This window comes from Pseudorca crassidens, chromosome 1, assembly GCF_039906515.1.
Source record: "Pseudorca crassidens isolate mPseCra1 chromosome 1, mPseCra1.hap1, whole genome shotgun sequence".
NCBI lineage: Eukaryota > Metazoa > Chordata > Mammalia > Artiodactyla > Delphinidae > Pseudorca > Pseudorca crassidens.
The window spans coordinates 111,626,532-111,645,841 of NC_090296.1; the positions used below are offsets into that span (position 1 = coordinate 111,626,532).

The window sequence follows — 19,310 nt, forward strand, 5'->3', positions numbered from 1 at the left end:
TTTTTCCCTTGCTGCTTTTAATATGTTTTCTTTGTATTTAATTTTTGACAGTTTGATTAATATGTGTCTTGGTGTGTTTCTCCTTGGATTTATCCTGTATGGGACTCTCTGTGCTTCCTGGGCTTGATTAACTATTTTCTTTCCCATATTAGGGAAGTTTTCAACTATAATCTCTTCAAATATTTTCTCAGTCCCTTTCTTTTTCTCATCTTCTTCTGGAACCCCTATAATTCGAATGTTGGTGCGTTTAATGTCGTCCCAGAGGTCTCTGAGACTGTCCTCAGTTCTTTTCATTCATTTTTCTTTATTCTGCTCTGCAGTAGTTATTTCCACTATTTTATCTTCCAGGTCACTTATCCGTTCTTCTGCCTCAGTTTTTCTGCTATTGATCCCTTCTAGAGTGTTTTTAATTTCATTTATTGTGTTGTTCATCATTGCTTGTTTCATCTTTAGTTCTTCTAGGTCCTTGTTAAATGTTTCTTGTATTTTCTCTATTCTATTTCCAAGATTTTGGATCATCTTTATTATCATTATTCTGAATTCTTTTTCAGGTAGACTGCCTATTTCCTCTTCATTTGTTAGGTCTGGTGGGTTTTTATCTTGCTCCTTCACCTGCGGTGTGTTTTTCTGTCTTCTCATTTTGCTTATCTTACTGTGTTTGGGGTCTCCTTTTTGCAGGCTGCAGGTTCGTAGTTCCTGTTGTTTTTGGTGTCTGTCCCCAGTGGCTAAAGTTGGTTCAGTGGGTTGTGTAGGCTTCCTGGTGGAGGGGACTAGTGCCTGTGTTCTGGTGGATGAGGCTGGATCTTGTCTTTCTGGTGGGCAGGTCCACGTCTGGTGGTGTGTTTTGGGGTGTCTGTGGCCTTATTATGATTTTAGGCAGCCTCTCTGCTAATGGGTGGGGCTGTGTTCCTGTCTTGCTAGTTGTTTGGCATAGGGTGTCCAGCACTGTAGCTTGCTGATCGTTGAGTGAAGCTGGGTGCTGGTGTTGAGATGGAGATCTCTGGGAGATTTTCCCCATTTGATATTATGTGTAGCTGGGAGGTCTCTTGTGGACCAGTGTCCTGAAGTTGGCTCTTCCACCTCAGAGGCACAGCACTGACTCCTGGCTACAGCACCAAGAGCCTTGTAAAAAAACAACAACAACAACAACAACAAAAAAACGGACGGATAGAACCCTAGGCCAAATGGTGAAAGCAAAGCTATACAGACAAAATCTCACACAGAAGCATACACATACACACAAAAAGAGGAAAAGGGGAAAAAATCCTAAATCTTGCTCTCAAAGTCCACCTCCTCAATTTGGGATGATTCGTTGTCTATTCATGTATTCCACAGATGCAGGGTACATCATGTTGATTGTGGAGATTTAATCCGCTGCTCCTGAGGCTGCTGGGAGAGATTTCCCTTTCTCTTCTTTGTTTGCACAGCTCCCAGGGTTCAGCTTTGGATTTGGCCCCGCCTGTGCGTGTAGGTTGCCGGAGGGCGTCTGTTCTTCGCTCAGACAGGACGGGGTTAAAGGAGCCGCTGATTCGGGGGCTCTGGCCCACTCAGGCCAGGGGGAGGGAGGGGCACGGAGTGCGGGGCGGGCCTGCGGCGGCAGAGGCCGGCGTGACGTTGCACCAGCCTGAGGCGCGTCGTGCGTTCTCCCGGGGGAGTTGTCCCTGGATCCCGGAACCCTGGCAATGGCGGGCTGCATAGGCTCCCCGGAAGGGAGGTGTGCTCGCACACAGGTTTCTTGGTGGCGGCAGCAGCAGCCTTAGCGTCTCATGCCTGTCTCTGGGGTCGGCGCTGTTAGCCGCGGCTCGCGCCCGTCTCTGGAGCTCCTTTAAGCAGCGCTCTTAATCCCCTTTCCTCGCGCACCAGGAAACAAAGAGGGAAGAAAAAGCCTCTTGCCTCTTCGGCAGGTCCAGACTTTTCCCCAGACTCCCTCCGGGCTAGCCGTGGTGCACTAAACCCTTCAGGCTGCGTTCATGCCACCAGCCGTCTCCCTGCGCTCTGACCGAAGCCCGTCTCCCTGCGCTCTGACCGAAGCCCGGGCCTCAACTCCCCACCCCGCCCGCCCCGGCGGGTGAGCAGACAAGCCTCTCGGGCTGGTGAGTGCCGGTTGGCACCGATCCTCTGTGCGGAAATCTCTCTGCTTTGCCCGCTGCACCCCTGTTGCTGCACTCTTCTCTTTGCTCCGAAGCTTCCCCCCTCTGCCACCCACAGTCTCCGCCCGCGAAGGGGCTTCTAATGTGTGGAAACCTTTCCTCCTTCACGGCTCCCTCCCATTGGTGCAGGTCCCGTCCCTATTCTTTTGTCTCTGTTTATTCTTTTTTCTTTTGCCCTACCCAGGTACGTGGGGGGTTTCTTGCCTTTTGGGAGGTCTGAGGTCTTCTGCCAGCGTTCAGTAGGTGTTCTGTAGGAGTTGTTCCACGTGTAGATGTATTTCTGGTGTATCTGTGGGGAGGAAGGTGATCTCTGCGTCTTACTCTTCTGCCATCTTCCCCCTCTCCAACAGTGTGTCTTCTTCTTTACTGAGGTATAATTAATGTAAGATAAATGACACCTATTTAAAGTATAAAATTTCAGCCGTTTTGACATATGTAGAGAAACCATCATCACAAGCAAGATAACGTACATATCCGTCACCTCAACAATTTTCCATACCCCTTCGTAATCCCTTCAGCCACTGCCTCATCCCCAGGCAACCGCTGATCTGCTTTCTGTCACTATAGTTTAGTTGGCATTTTTAAGAATTTTATACAAATGGAATTTTTATATGTGTGTTTGTTTATATTTGTGTGTGTATTTATTCCTTGTCTCCAGTTCAGCTTCAGGAAGAGAGAAAGTTAAGTGCACATGTCCCTGGGAATTTGGTTCGCTGAATTAGAGGTGAGGGTAACATCCCAGGAGTTAAGCTGACTCCTTTGTCTGCTGGTAGTTGGCAGAACTTGCTCAGACTTTTCCTGAGCAGATGGCAGAGTTTAATGTTATGAAGCAGATTGGAGGCGGGAGGTTGTCGTTGATTTTCCAGAAATTGTTGGCACAAATGCCTTTAGGGCCTTTGTCTTGTGGGGTTTTACGACGTTGTGGCGTGATTATGATAAGCGTGTGGCAAATTCTATTACAAGAAGGTGTTTCCGTGGCACCAGAGCTGTGGAGGGCGGACCCTGCACTGCCGCTGGAGATCAGAGCACTGCGGGAGCTGTGTGGCCTTGGCTCAGCCCAGAGCTGCAGCCCTTGTTTCGTTTTCCACTTATAAGATACAGGCGCAGCGCTCCCTCTTTCCCTGGGTTGTCGCATAAAGGCGTGAAGGTGCATCGAAACAGTCAAGGGTGTACGAGCGGGAGGCGTTGCTGAATCCCCGGTTGACCTGCAGTCACGATGATATGCTGACCTGCAATAATTTTTTTTTGGTGAATAATTCCATACCACAGAGCACTTTGGCCCTTGTCTCTGCCGCCATTCTATAGTGAAAGGGCATATGGGTGGGGCAGAGGGACCCTCCCCTGCAGTGTTGTCTCAGCCTCGCACCTTTCCCCTACACCCTGCGGCAGTTGAATCCCAGCCAGAGGACCACGTAGGGCCAGGCGTGCCTGCCCGCCGTGTCCAATGTGGATATGCATGGTGATGCCAAAATGGTACCCGCTGCCCAGGAGGCACCTCTGCTGCCCGGCAGGTGGCCCGGGAGGTCTCATTTCCTCCTGTAAGTGGGTCTCGAGCTTCTCCCCACATCTCGAAGGAAGGTGACTCCTTCTAACGTGAGGGACAGGGCACAGCTAACAAGTCAAGAGACTCGGGTTTCAGGCGTTCGCCCCCTTCAGGATGGCAGGTTCCAGTAGAGAATGTGTTCGCACCGCATTGTCCGGCGCGGGAATGTTCAGACTCCGAGGAGATTAGGAGGGGGTGTTGGGGGCACAGGGGGCAGGTAGCACGTGGCACCTGGCCAGGGTCCTGCAGCGAGGTCCCCGGAGGTTAACCAGGCACCCTCATGCCCGCAGCGGGAGCTCCTACAAAGGCAAGGACGCCCTAGACCGGGTCGCTGCTGAGCACCTGGACCCCAGGGCGTGGCTGAAGGGTGTGTGGCCAGGGCAGAGAGGGCTGGGGACCCCTGGAAGGGGCGAGGGGAAGGGGTGCAAGGATAAGGGGAGCCACGCCTAAGGGCTGCTGGCCTGCTTCCCTTGGGCCTGATTTTCCTATGCCCTCTTTTCTCCCATCCTCCATATCCACCCTCTCTGGATTCCCCCATCTTTGTATCCTGTCCCCCATCCTCACCTTCCAGAGCTTTCTTCTAGGGTTTATTTTGTGTGAAAGTCATCTAGGTTTAACCCTTCCAAAGGCTATGTCAAAGGAGGTTAGGGTTCCGTATCTGGCCACTGGCCACGCGTAGCTGCTGAGGACTTCGAATGTGGCTACTGAAGCTGAGAAACTCCATTTATTTTATTTTATTTTAATACATTTAAAAGCTGATAATTCAGTTATTTGGAAAACTTTGTGTTTGGAGCAACTTGGGTACGTGAATATGCTTTTTCAAAGGTAAATTTTTATGAAATCTAAATGTAGATCAAATAATTTCAATGAAAATTTAGGGAGTTGAGTGAAGGGGAAAAGAATTTAAGGTGGAACCTAAAATGGGATTAATAGTCAATGCGGCAAAGTCCTAGAATGTTTATTAAGGAACTAAGTATAGGTTTTTACCATTTGACACTAACGAAATAGAGCAAAGAGACTGAAGACCTCCCCTTCGTGAGAGGCAAAGAAGCCAGGACCTTCCCTGTGTCCCTGCCCCAGCCGGGGCCTCGTCTTTGTTACCTTCACCTACCATGCGCCCAGCACAGCACCTGGGCCCTCCCAGGGGTCAGTGGGAAGCAGAGAAGCTTCAGCAGCGCTTCCCTGTAGAGGCAGCCAGTGTCAGGGAATGAGTGAGAACCTGAGGAAAGCTTTTGCAGCTGCAGGGCTGGGTCCTCAGGAGTCCCACACGGAGTAGCGAGGAGGGTGACAATGTTGATCCTAGGAGCCCTCTCCCTGGCTTTGTTTCGTCTGAGCCAAGAGGGCCGAGAGCCCAGGCTGTGCTGAGGAGGGAGGGGGCAGGAAAACTGTCACTGTTTTCACCTCCCCCATAACTCCCTTTTTATGAACAGCCATTGTGCCAGGTACGATGCTATCTCTGTGCTCTCACAAAATCTGTCCCTAAAGGCTGTAGAGAGCTCTTTGAAAGACAGCCTCACAGCTCTGGAGTGGTTTTTATTGGTTTCTGATTGGCAACTTTGGGACGAGGCCAAGAAAGCATCGTCTGATTCCCACTGCTCAGTCCTGAGGGCTGTCGCTGCTGTCATTTGATCAGCATCAGGCTGGTGTGCTAATGGCAAGGCCGGATGCCACCCCTGGCTCCAGGGCGGTCGGAGGTCTCATGCACACCTGCGTGCGCGCGCGCGCGCGCGCGCGCGCGCACACACACACACACACACACACACACACACACACACACACACACACACACACACACACACACACACACACACACACACACACACACACACACACACACACACACACACACACACACACACACCCGAGTCTCCACCTGTAACTCCGCCTAGCAAACAAGCTACAAAGACATAGGGCTTGCCATCACTACAAAAAGTTAAGACAGTAGAGAAGAGAGAAGACTTCTCAGAGTCAAGGGAGGAGGAGAGGGAAAAAGGCAAATCTAAAGAAACCTATGTTTCAGGAGGACATCTCATGCTGTCAAAATGAGAGTGGGAATCTGAAGGTTCTCTGTGAACTGCAAGGTGTCAGCCAGGAGAGATTGGTGGTGGGGGCCTCCTTCTCAGTCATGGAACTAACTGGTCTCTGCTGGGCTCTTACATCAGAGGGCGGAGAATAAAGGAGTTACGTCATCCCAGAAACTGTCTTTGTCACTTGGAGGGAAGACCATGAAGGATCTCTGTAACATTCCGTTATTTCTGGTCCCTGAATACCATGATGCCAGCCCCTGCACAGATAACTTCCTGCTTTCGTAGTTTGAAAATATCCTTTAACTCAGCCATGGCTCGATATCTTCTTCCAAGTCAGAGAAGTTGATAGGTCCCAATTCCAGGCTGACAGTAGGGACACAGACCGCAAAGGTGGTAGAGATAAAATTTGGGCGGGAGAGACAAAGCCCTTCAACCATTTTGCTTCTGTTTCCTTTAGACACAAAAGCAGCTTAGGTCATCTCAGAGTTCACGTCTCCTCGAGGAGAGAGAAGGCAACAACACGTTTTCAAGGAATAGCCCAATTATTTATAAAACCCGTAAAGTATGAAACATAACGACACCCCTGACAGGAGCTTGGGTCGGGCTTAATATTCTGTCCTCACACTTGACAAGCAACTTCTGCTTTCAGTTCTCATTCCAAAGTGAGACTCTTCCAGATCTTACGTGTCTTCTCTCTCTCTGAGGTCCATTCAGTGCGTCTGATTCAATTGTAAAGCAATTATACTCCAATAAAGAAGTTAAACAGACAAAGAAAAAAACAAACAAACAAAGGGCAGGACTTGGAAAATGCCTCTACTATATTACAAAGAATATCTCTTGTTTTCTTTTTGTCTCGGACACCTTGACCCTTCCTGTTACCCCCGTCCCCCCAGCTGTAAGGTCAGACTAAAGGTTTTGTCATAGCAGAAGGAAAGCAGACAACAAGCCCTTCCCTGCGGAAGGAAACGGTCTCAAGAGCAGAGCCTAAGTCTGAGTGCAGAGAGAGTCCGTGTTCTGGTCTGAAAGCATGGACAAAAAGCAGAATCCCCAGGACACTGGAAACCACATTCAAGTGAAGCCCTGGATGAGAGTGTTTTCTAACCATCAACAGCCCGCAGCGGGCGACGTGGTTTGTGCTCCCCGAATCCGAACCACTTCATGGTCTCACACTCACGAAGCAGACAGCTCAGACTTCCTACCTCCTACGCAAGCTCTCCCCATCCACGCTCCCACTGCGGGTGGCATGGCATCAGGATGGTGGGGTCCCCCAAGGGTCTGGGGTGCTTGTGGGTGGAACTCCAGAGAACCCTCAGGTATTTCAAGTGTCCAGGGAGCCACAACAGGCTGTGTCCAAAGCCAGGTCCTTCCTTGGACACGCCTGGGCGTGCCAGGGCCTCACACACGGGCCTCAGCGTCCTGCTTGATGGCCGGTTTGTAGATGACTCCTTTGTTGGCAACTTTTTTGCTGCTGGAACAGCAAGGACACATGAGTGTTGTTAGTCAAAGTGGAAAGAGAGGCAAGAGCAGCCCAACTCAGCTATGGAATGAGGCAAGTCAGATTCCTCCCTTGGAGACCTTTCTCCAGTTCTGTTGGTCTTGGGAGGAAATGCCCCCCAATAAAGCATTAACCAAAAGGGAACCTGTTCATTTTTCAACTGTTCTCTTTTAACGCTTGACGATACTTAGACCTGCATTTTGATGAAGGTCTCATTACCACCCTGCTTCAAATCTCTGATTCCTACAGGGTTTCTGACAACCTCTTTTTTTCATAGCAGGAAAAATAAATTAGGTTTTAGGAAAAACTAAACATGACAATAAAAACACAAGCAAAGGGCATCAATGTGAGTAAGAAATCAAAAAATTTCCCTCAGTTTTCTTCTGGGTTCAGGGAAGAAAAACCAGATGTCAAGATCTTAGAAAGAAGACAGCCTTGGTGCTTGTGTGTAGGTAAATGGGACCTCCCTTCCAAATCAAGAGGCTTGTCCAAGTTCTTAGCAGGGGCAGCAAAGCTGGCAGACCCACCTCCAACTCTGAGCTCAATGACTCTTGAACCACCAGCATCCAGTGTCTCACTGGATCAGTGGTGTCTGGGAAATGGCACTCCCAAACCAACCAAGGATAAGTGTTGGTACAGGTGACAGGGCTCTTCGTTCTGCAGGCTGCCTTCCCGAACAGATCAATCCTCATGGACACAAAGCCACCCACTCCCATCTTGGGCCCAAATCAGCTCACCTCTTCTTCCTTCTGAAAAGCCAAATGGATACTGCCAGGACAATACAGATGCCCAGAACGCCAGCCAGGGCCACGAAAAGGACGATACCTGTTGAGGGGAAGTGCACACTCATTACAATCCTCCCTTCCCCTTCATGTCATCCCCATAGCACGTGTGTGCACAGTCAGGTGACAGCTGCAGAATCATTCACAGAAAGGTGTAATTTCCCCATCTCTGTTCTTAGGCTCTGGTCTTTGGCCTAGCAGGATTGGCTGGAGTACTCACAGGGGGCCATTTGCAAATTGTAGCGATTCTCCAGCAGGGGTTCTCAAACTTGCACCAGCATCATCTGAAGAGCTTGTGTCTGATGTAGACTATTTTTGAGCCCAACCCTCAGAGACTCTGATTCAATCGAGAGTTAGGCCCAGGAATCTGCATTTTAACCAGACACCTCTAGCTGATGCTGATGTATGTGGTCCACGAACCACACTTTGAGAAACCCTGGGCTACAGAGTAAGAACTTATTCCATTTTTGCTTGCTGGATTTAAGGCCCCTTGAGATGCCTCTTTATCAGCTTTGGCCCCAAGTTCCATTACACAGTCCTAAGCAGTCCAAAACAACCAGGGCCCATTGCCAAGGTCAACTGGCTGGTCACCCAACCTCCATACTGGGCTTAGGCCTAGTTTTTAGGCAATGGCTTCCCATCCTGGCAAACAGAAGGTCTTGGATAGGCTTTTTGAACGTACCCATGCTATAAAGGGATTAGGTCGTTCATTAGGGGAGCATTTGATTGGCAGCTCCTCTTTGAATCAGAGAGTGACTTGAGGGTAAGACACACGGTGAGGAGGGGGTCAGGAGTCAGAACGATAGCACAGAGAAGCAGAGAGGATGGGCTTGAAGAATCACAGGCCCAGATCACACCGAGAACCACAGGGATCACCCAGCTGCAGCATGCATGGCCGGTTGGCCACCTACCCAGACTCGGTCCTGTGTAGGTAGCGTCTGGCCCTTCAAAGGGAGAGGAAAAGACCAGAAATTAACCGAGTCAAACCCTGGCATATTTGACCAGTGTGTTGAGCAAAGCTCTACCTTTTGTTTGGGTGGAGGTACAGGGCTGATGCAGCCCTCCTGGGGACGTTCACTCTTGGCTCAGGTGCCTGATGGGGTAGAAGGAATTGCCCACCCAGGGAGTTCGCACCGTGATCCCTCCCTCTGATGCTCCTTTAATCACAACCATCTCTTTGCGTGGCTAAGACTTCAGTTTTTGATACAATATGGCCAACTTGGAAGGTGAGGAAGGGTAAGAATCAGAGTCTACCTTGGTGGGCTGTCATCTGCGTCTCTGGCACCTACCTCTCTTCCTCAGCAAGGAAGCTGCCAGGTTCTAGCTGGCTGGGGCCAGCAGAGCTTGGTTGGAACCTGTCACCAGCCTTGTCCACCCATCCCCATCCAGTACTGTTGTCATGGTTTGGTTCTATTTTTGCTTTGGCCCCGGTGGACAAACTGGAGAAGCCCCTCCACCATACCAGCCTCTCTTCCCTGCTACATGGAGACAGAGGAGCGTGGCTTCTTCAGCAAGTTATTGTTGGAGATGAATGGGGTGAGTTAGTGGGGTCCTCCGTGGGGCTGAAATAGTGCCCAGTGATCTAAGGTGAAATCCCATGGTCAGCCTGCTAGGAACCTCTCTGGAGAGGGCCCTGAGTGAGCCTGTCCTCTCGAGTAACACAGAGGAGCCCAGTCACAGAGCCCCCAGGTTACCCCAGCTGCTTCCATGTTCTCAGAACTACTCCTCATTCTTCCAGTCAGATTCTCCATCTAAAGAAAGTCTCTGCTTACACACACCCACCTGTCTGGTGGTTTTCTGATCTCAGTAGAAACTTCTAGCTTGTGGTGCGGGGGAGAGGATGGGGGGTTGTTCCAGTTCACACTGGAAGCCAGAGTTGTGCAGATGGTGGCCACCCAGCCAGACACTCAGGAGAGCCTGTGCCCATAGAGCCCACCATGGCGACGGAGACCCTGGGAGAGCCCCGATCAAGTGTGAGATGCAGGCAGAGGGCCAGGGACCACCTCCCCTTGGGGCACTTGATACCCTGGGGAACCAGACCTGAGACTGCAGGGTGAGGTTTTGCTCAGCCCCTTCTCCTGCCATCTGGCCCCAGTCTGGCTGATTCCCCTGGGGCCATCAGCCCCAAGTTCTTTCCCTACTGTCTTTCTTCACAGTCTAATATTGAGCCAGTAGCCTGCCTGGTCCACGGCTGGGCCCTAGTTGTCCCTGGTCTGGCTTCCCGGGTGGCCCCAGCCTGTTGAAAGGATAAGCAGGGCAGGTATGGATAGAAGCCGTCCACAAAGGGCAGGGTGGCCTGTTCTCTTGGCTGTTGCCGGCCACCACTGGCAGCCCACGGCCTCCCAGGTGGCAGAGAGCGTGGCTCCTGTCGCTCGATTCCCTGCCCTGAACACAGGAACCAGTCTGTGGCTTGGGGAGATTCTCAGGACGTGAGTCTCCGCCTGGGAAAAGCATCAAGTGTTTGTACAGCACATGTTCTGTTCCCTGCATGGCCTGTGGCCTCTGCATACTATAATTTATTTTGTTTTGTTTTGTTTTTTAAGGTACCTAGAGGTAACCAAGGCCTCTAGGATCTTAAAAACAACAACCACTGAAGAAAAACCCAACTAGTCGTGATTTCTTTTCCAAGCTTTTTTGATGAAATAAACTTTTTTTTTGTTCCTAAAGCTCCAGATGCTTGTGGTACTAAACTAGTTCTTGCCACATAAGACTGTTACTAGTAAGCCTAACCACTTGGCTAAGCTTCTAAAGTCGTCGCTTTCACAGTCACCTCAAACATCCTGAGAGCCACACAGGCCCCCAGACAACTGACAGCCCCGCTCTGGGGCTGGAGGAGGTGCCCTCAGGCCATGGGCTTAGGGAGCGAGTGAAGGCTTGGAAGCAAGGCCGCAGGCACGAGACTTTTCTCGTGCGCACGTGGCGCAGCTGGGTGGCCGATCTGGAGGGAGAGTCTGGCTTTCCTGTGTCACTGAGCAGTGTCCTTGGCTGTATCAGGCCCTATAAACAACAGCCTAATTTAATCCAGGGCTCTAACGTGGGTTCCTTGCTCCTGGATGACGACTTCTTAGGGCCTAAGTTGCCTCTCCTTGGAAACAATGAAACAAGACCAAGCAGGTATGAAGACAAGGAAGTCCCCAGAGACTGGGACAGATGCTTTACAGACCAGTGTTTGATGCAGCAAAAAACAAAGCAGCTTGACTGAGCAAGCGAAGAGCATAAGCCCCTTGGGAAGAGGAATGGCAGCGAGGGCGGCGCCTCGTGGGAATTCTACCCGCCAGGACCCCAGGGCAGGAAGATGACGTTGGGATGCTATCTCCTGCCAGGTGAGACAGCGCCAAGCATCAAGGAGCAGAGCTCCTCTGCCGAGCTGGATAAAGCGCAGGGCTTGGGTCCCGCTGGAGGCAGATGCCAGAGCATCTGCTAACTAAAGGGAGAGGGGAGGTCACAAAAGGCAGCAGGAGACCTGTTGGGGCGACTAGAGAACTAGTGCCCAGAGAGAGAAGCCGAAGCCTGCATCCCCACAGTGCCTCTGGGCTGTTGCAGAGAACAGGCATCGAAAGATGGTCGAAAGCAGGGAGGGGCAAAGATTCACTTGCAGATTAAACACAGAAATGGTTTCTGAATGGCAGATGAGACAGGGAGTTCCCACAGCGGGGGACAGCACAGCGGGCCAGACAGGAGAAACGAGACAGGCTGGTTGACAGAGATGGCCCATGAGAGGCACGGGGTGAGAACGCAACGAAGAGGCCCCTGAGCTGGCAGGTACGAGGGCACGTGCCACACAGACGTGGGAGAGCTGCCTGCTCTCCATACAAGGCTCCGGTGCAAGTCAGGGTCAGCAGAAGAAGGGCAGTACGACACACAGAAGGAAATCACACAGATAGAGAAGAACTCCAGTACCACATGCCTCACCCGGGAAGGTACAGGCCCCCGAGAAGATGAGCAGGCTGCTCGCCACGGGGCACTGCTACCTGTCTGGCTGGCTCAGGTGCTGCGTCTTCCACAGGTGTCTTGCTGGACACGAGGATGCTGGTTAACTGCGTTTGAGGTCTTCTGAAGCCTCAGGTGCGCACACAGAAAAGTCCAGCGGGAGGAACAAGCACCTTATTTACACAGCTTGCAGTTCCTGAAAGAAGTCTAGCATTTTCTAGGTCGATTTGCAGTTCTGTTTATTCAAACAGAGTTTTGAAAAAAAGGAATACAATCCTTTTCCTTTCAGTGTATTATTTTAAAGTATGGACTGTTTTAGTAAGTGACATGTTGCACAGTGATTAGATACCTATACATATAGGTGTATGTCTTTAGCAGCCTCCAGTCTTATAAAAGAGGCAGGGAGAGTTTTGGTTTAGCAGGGATCTGAGAGTTTAAATATGTAAAATCCAGTTTCAGATGGTAAAACTCTTGTTATTATGCTTAATACAAGTCATAGATTCAAGTAACTGAAATGCTGGTCCTCTCTTTGGATGATGCTTTGGTAAGAAAAGCAAGGAAGATGCCCTCCGTAACCACAGAGCGTAACTATCTTAAGAGGACATATTTTACTGGAGTTTTTCTTAACACTGTGGAACCCTGTTGAAGAAATAATTTCTACAAATAAGTCTGCCCAAAAGATGCCGCCAGATTACATGTGGGAACTGGTTTTCTATGACCGTGCTAGGGCCTGAGGGCTTTGCCTTCCCGATTGCAGGCATGCAGTCCCAGAAGAGAGAGCCGTGCTGCTCTGAGGGGGCCTAAACCCTGGGACGGTGGGCGAGGGTTATTATGCAGCCCTGGTGCTTCATGCTCTCAGTTCCCTTTGGGGGTCAGGCTGTTTGTGCTGCAGGAATGACAGGTGGTGGGACCGGGGCTCTTACCCCTGTCAGGCCAGATGACAGAAGGCCTGACGGCATCCCTCAGCACCCCCATCCCATCCCGGACCTTTAACACTTGACAGCTATGTTCTGATCTTTACGTTTTCCTCAACAAATAGATTGATTTAAATGCTGTTGGCAAATTGATAACAAAGCAAAATAAAACTTCATAAAACTAAAACTTGACAACCAGTCAGGCTTCTGTTTAGATGGTTCTGCAGAGAAGACACTGGTGGGGAGTGAGGAAGGGAGACGGGTCGGCTCCATTCCTTCAGACTTGTAATGAGCGCCGGGCACGGTGCCAGGCACAAAAGGCTAGTAAGACGCCCACAGCCCCTGCTTTAAGGGGCTCGTGCTGTGTGGGTAATAGAGGCATGTTTTTTCTTTTTTTTTTTTTTCTGCGTGGTAATACATAATTACCCTGTGGTGTGCTAAAAACTATAACACAGATGAACAAGGTCAGCTGCACTGAAGCAGGAGACTGTAAGTCACCCTCGGGGGCATGGGGAAGACTTTGGCAGGATATGGTTGGAGTTGGGTCTTGAAAATTTTTCCTGGTGGAAGAGGTGAGGGGCATCCCAGACAAAGGGACTCCTGTGTGCAAAAGTCAGTAGCATGCACACATGAAAGCACCTGCCATGTCGAAGGAGGCCCCGCAGGGCAGGATGGGAGCAGGGGAGACAGGCTGGAAGGATCAGCTTTCCGCCTGGCCCCTTCTCCCGCTGTCTAGCCCAGAGGCTTATTGCTGGGAGCAAGAGAACATCCCTGGTGGGCTTTTCTGTTCCCCACAGTGGCTAACGTGGGACGTGCTCAGTAACACGCGGTGTGTTGAACTGCATTAGGTGTGACTAGGACTCCACTTCTTAGCACATTTGACGATCATTCCTGACTATTCAGACCCTGTATCCGGGGTAGGCGATTTTAAGGGGAACTCCTCTGGTCTTTCACTTGGATCCTTTGGAAGAATTAATCTTTTTCCATCTAATAGAGTTTATTTATAAATAGGGACTTTTAGAAAGTTGACAAGGTCAATAACCACAAAGCATACATTCTGGTCTCAAAAAATTAGATAATTAGCCATCTTAGCTTTGTAAGGTTTTTTCTCTCTCTTTTTTAAACATTTTATGAAACTACCCAGGTCCCTCAGGGTCAAGCAGATTCTAATCAGGCTACTCCACAGCTCTGCTGAGGGGGAAAGCCCTACCCCTCGACTGCCCTGCGTCCTTGTCTAAGTGTCGCCTCAGCTGGCTCCAGGCTCTGAGGCATGTGACGTGCACTCGCTCAGAGCAAGCGCACTGAAGACACGATTATAGAAACTTCTGGGCTTCCTCTTGGCCTTCAAGTTTTCCTTGCCCTGACATGTTGAAAATAGAACTTGATAACATTGGCATTTGGGTTTTATTGGTCTGGCTTTATTACCCTTTTTCATCTGGACCCAGTGTGGGTGTCTTTGGCTGGGAAGAGGTCAATTTTGGGGAACCGAGAATCGGGCCCCTGAACTATATAGATGTGCCTCTACTGTCTTTCTCCTTCCTCACATCGGGCAGCTGACTCTTACGAGATCTGGACTGCTCCCAGGATGTGTTCCTCCTCTCCAAGACCCCACATGGAGGACGTGAGTCTTGTTTCCTCTCTTCAGCTCAAGACTTCCATTTGTGCCACATGGAAGAGGCACTTTTTAAGAGCTGAAAAAAAGTGCCTGGCGTGACTTTCATCTCTCCACAAGGACAGGGCATTTTAACCAAAGGCAACAAGAAACAACATACATGAGAGGAAAAAAAAATCATACGAAAGGGAAGGAACAGAATGATGAGGGGATTCTGAAGAAAATCGCTACCTCAGAGGCACCTGGACCCCTGGTGAAGGAATTGGTATGCTTCCTTGAAGGGTGAATAGTTCTCTCTCGTCTGCTTCTCTTAGCCTTGGCCCTACCCAATTATACAAGAAGAGTACCTACTCAAATCCTAAAGGAAGATGGGAAACAGGGATAGAATAGAATAAAGACCAGGGCATGTGATATAAAACGCTAGAATCCTGTCATAGGAGTGGGAAAAAAAAGTTCTGGGCCTAGGAAAGTCATTGTACAATCAGTAGGGCAGCGGTTCTCAATCAGGGGCAACTTTGCCTCTCATCCCCCAGAGACACTTGACAATGTCTAGAGATGTTTTGGCTGTCACAAGGGGGGGATGCTGCTGGCATCTAGAGGGTAGAGTTCAAGGACACTGCTAAACATCCTGCAGTGCAAAGGGCAGCCCTCACAGTGAGAATTATCCAGCCCCACATGTCAGTATTGACGTGCTGATGCCAAGGCTGAGAAACCCTGCCCTAGGGCCGTCATAGACTCTACACCTCTTAAGGACAGAAACCAAGCTCTGTGTTCCTTTTCTGGCACAGTTGAAGAAAATACAGCTTCCAGTTAAGTGATTCAGTTCCAGTTGTTCCAATTTGGTTAAACCTCAGATCCCCCTCTCAAGGTCCGTGCACTTTCTTTCATAAAGGATTTCCTTAACATTACTTTTTTCCTGGCAGAAAACTCCAGAGTTTTCATTTTCCAGCCCCATAGTTCCTGTTAACTTTCAGAGAAGACCCTGAATTAAACCAGCCCCTAATTACAGACATGCCTCAGTGGAAAAGCCTGCAAACAATTGAGTCCAAATTGCTCAAGGCTCCCACTGACAAACAAGCTTACCCCATCCATCTGAAAGGACATGTTACAGTCTGAGACCCGCGCCATGTTGGTGTGAGAAGGCCCTTGTGAATTGCAGGCGCCCCTGGGGGGATGAGGTTTGGGGCTTCACTCCTTTGGGGCTGCCTCATCCTTGTTTCCTAGGGGACAGCCCCATTTGCTGCCCGAGTCTTTGGGAAATGAGGGGAAAGGGAGAATTCTGGCCAAGTTTCTATAATCAGCCTTCAAATGAACAGGTTTGCCTTAGACTGCCACAGATTCTTACTCGAGGGAGAAAGCCCAGCCCAGCCTTTGCAAGCAGCAGCTCTGGGTAAGCCATGCTGGAGGGGCAGCGGCAAAGCTGCATTAGGGCTGTGATCTCCACGTCCTGAGCTGGAGCCGGTCTGGGGGGCTTCTGCTTAGAGGCCCCTCAAGCCCCCCCAGCCAGACTGGGAGGGTCTGCTGAAGCGCTCTGTTACCAGCCTGACTGCACTGCCTGCTCTACAGGTGCCAGCTTAGACCTGAACTGGTCTAAGAAGATGGCTAATTATCCCCGAGGCTACAGTTCATTGTACACGTGGGGGTTACTTTTGGATGTCAAGTTCCTGCATGCTTTCTTCTGCTCCTCTGTAACTGCCCTCACACACTGTCCCTGCAACGTAAAGTCAGGATGGACAGTTGTTAGTGTACACTTAGAATCAGAACATGTTAGCACCGAAAGGACGTTAACTCACCTAGTCCAACCCATCATTTTATGGCTGAGGAAACCAAGGCCAAAGGAGGGACATGATTTGCCTGCGTCATATAGCCAGGAGGAAACAAGGTGAGGCCTTGAACCTGGGTCTGCTGACTGTTGGGGAGTATCTGTCACACCATCCCTGGTGACTTGTAGAGACTTAGCACAGAGAACAGAGCTGACTATTATCCTTGAATCACAAGGAAAATTCTACCTGATCTATGTGGGCAGAGTCCCTTATCTCCAGGAGGAGTTTTATTTTATTTAAGAGTTGAAGTATTTCCGTTTAACCCTTGACTACTATATACTTCATTTAGAAAAATAGGAAAAGAGAATGTTATATCCAGAATAGAACACCAGGGGATAATTCTATGCATTTGAGGTATTTCCTGGAAAAGGAGTTGGTATAGTTACCATCATGTACATCCTCAATTTTTAGGAGGGGCCATTGTTTATAGATTCAGTTTGCAGACCAAGAAACTGGTGAAAAGAGGGAGATGACCTTAACTAGTGACATCTGGAGAGGAGAATACAAAAGATAAATTCTTGGACAGTTCTTGATTAAGTAACTGACAGAGAAGGACGTAATTCTGACCATATGTGTGGGTCAGTGCAGAAGGGCATGTTTCTAAAGCTTTCTGGCAAGGGCCTTGAAATTCAATCTTCCTGTGGTCCACTAAGCTTAGCAGGTGACAGTTACAATCTCACACACTATGAAAGGAACAACAACAGAACAAGGTGCCCCATGTGAGACGAGGAGAGCTAATTCTCTGACAAGTGGGTTAATGGTCATCCTTAAATATGAACCCTTGGCCCAGCTTGGCCACAAGCGATGTGAGAAAGTGAACTTAGTGATTTGAAGAGTGTGGGCCCCTCACCCCTTTCCCCGGGCCCCCAGCTTTCAGCTGTCTTGATGTAGATATCGTGCGAATCAAGATGTTAACTGTCCATCTGGGGGGTTATGGTTATGGATTTAAAAGGAAGAACTGAGCTTCCATAGCTCAGGAAGAAACCGAACTATTAAGCTTCATTCCGTATAGATCTCGGATGCCTGTGCAAGCTTCAAGGAGATGAGACAAAAGGCAGTTCTGAAGATACTTTCTTGTCTAACGGGCCCTGCTACATTAGACCATGAGCTGCTTGTGGCTCGGATGTGGGTTATGCCCATTTTCTAAAACCTTACAAAGGAGCATCCCTGGACCTTGGTGGTGCCAGGAATCACCTGGCAAGGCCAAAGATGGGCCTTGATGCCAAGAAAGCCTGTAAGAAGTTAGAAGGTTTGATCTCATGAAAAGGGCCCTATCATGTATCTTAGGAGAAGGGGTAGGTAGTTCTTCAGGGCAGAGAGGCCCCCAGAACATCCTCTCTTCCCCATCTGTGGGAGACTCCCAGACTTAATGATTGTTGTGGTCCACGCGCCTGGAGGGCCTGGCTCGCGCTTCTCTACCAAGGCTCAGGGAAGTCAGGGTCGGTGGAGGGAGACCTCAGTAAACCCACACACGGTAGCTCCTCACACATCTGGTTCCCTTGGCAGCCAGGGTGCTCTTAACCCATCTCCTAAGGGTATCAGTGACAGTGCCCAAGAGCAGGGCACCCGATTTCACACAAAACAGACATCTCGGCTCCGCACTCGCCACACACTGCATCTCCTCACCTTCACGTCGGAAGGAGATGTACACCAGCCTCTCATCAAATTTCTGGACCTGCCGGAAGTTGTTGACCATCTCTCTAGGGGACGGGTCCTCCACCCGTGTGCAGTACAGGGCTGTCTCCAAATTTGTCAGCTGCGGGGGAAGAGCAGAAACACCCCCCATGGGCAGAGTGACGCCCCCTTGCCTGACCTCGAGGGAAAGGACCACCAGATCTCACCTCCGAGGCCTGGCGGGAGACCCTTGAGAAAGCAGTGGGGAAGCCAGAAGCTGCCCCTCCCCTGCGCGTGTCTGAGTGATGGGGCTCGGCGAGCCCGTGTGTCTTCCCACTGTCTTCCCACCTCCCGGGGCTGCCGGAAGGGTTCGTGCTGTCAGATCCTGATTGAGCCTGAAATCTGCCCTGCAGGGAGGGAAACCTGGGGTGGTGAGGGGTTCCTCAGCCTCCCACGGAGACTGCATTCCTCTCCTGAGCCTCATTCAGGACCCAGCTCTGAATCAGAGGGGCCTGGGCCTTAGTCTGATGGTCCCATCAAGAGGAACCAAAAGAGGGAGGCAAGAGGCTCACAGGTCATCGGACTTCTAGTTCCATGGTATTTTCATACACCCATATAGATCATGTAACTGTTTCTAAGGCAGTTTCTGGCTTAGGACATATTACTGCCTTTCTGAGCATTTTATCTCTTGATTCATCACGTCTTTATTCCTGTCAGCCTACTTGCTGCCATTTATCGAGGTTACTCAGATCAATAGCTCATAGTAGAAAGGAAGGAGCAGCAGTGAGAGCTGTGCTGGCTCATGAAGCGGGTGGGGGCCGTGAGCCAGTGTGCAGCGGCCCCCTGGCCCCGTCTCCTGGGCAGCCATACTTCCGACTGATGAAACTCAGCTGCAGGGTAGAGACACCGGCAGTGACCTGGAACTCAGCTCTTATCTTTGGGTCTTAGCTCTGTCACTAACCAGCTGGTGATCCCCAAGTTTCCTCAACTCTCTAACCCTTGCTTTCATCACCTAAGAAATGAGAGGGTTAGAGATGATTCCCAAGGACTCTGTCCCCCAGTTTTACACTAGACTGTGAACTTCTTGAGGGCAGAGATCCTCATTGCTGTAATCCCCATCCCCTCGGCTTTGTTAAACAGTCTAACCTGATCCTGTCTTTATTCTGCCCCTGTAAAGGAGCCATGCTCTTTCCTGCCTGGGAGGTAGACACTATCCGCTGAGGGATATATTAGGAAACGCAGCTTAACAGCTCTTATTTAAAGAACTGTGGAGACAGATTCATTTTCCCCACTTGACTTGATAGCTCCACTTTTGAAGCTCAGCCTGTAATTTCTGAAGTGCTTCCAAGCCCCTGTGATATTTGGAGAGGTTTTGAATAGCTGCCAGTGAAACTCTAAGTGAGGAAATCAAGTCGTTGAT

At 50.1% G+C, this 19,310-nt stretch overlaps 2 protein-coding genes across 6 annotated transcripts in view; one reads left to right on the plus strand and one right to left on the minus strand.

Moving 5' to 3' along the window:
* APH1B (aph-1 homolog B, gamma-secretase subunit) overlaps nt 1–19,310 on the plus strand; it is a 116,335-nt gene that overhangs the window by 45,017 nt on the left and 52,008 nt on the right. The gene's annotated exons all lie outside the window — the stretch shown is intronic.
* CA12 (carbonic anhydrase 12) overlaps nt 6,244–19,310 on the minus strand; it is a 69,165-nt gene continuing 56,098 nt past the window's right edge. Inside the window, exons 8-11 of one of the 4 annotated variants that reach the window (XM_067749664.1) lie at nt 17,903–18,032; nt 8,909–8,941; nt 7,953–8,040; nt 6,244–7,185 (exon numbers count right to left, since the gene is read on the minus strand). In XM_067749664.1, coding sequence (XP_067605765.1) covers nt 7,116–7,185; nt 7,953–8,040; nt 8,909–8,941; nt 17,903–18,032 — 321 coding nt within the window. In that variant the 3' untranslated portion in view covers nt 6,244–7,115. Of the gene's footprint in view, nt 7,189–7,952; nt 8,041–8,908; nt 8,942–17,902; nt 18,033–19,310 lie in introns of all 4 variants that reach the window. The other 3 variants (XM_067749657.1, XM_067749681.1, XM_067749673.1) reach the window with 3 other exon arrangements.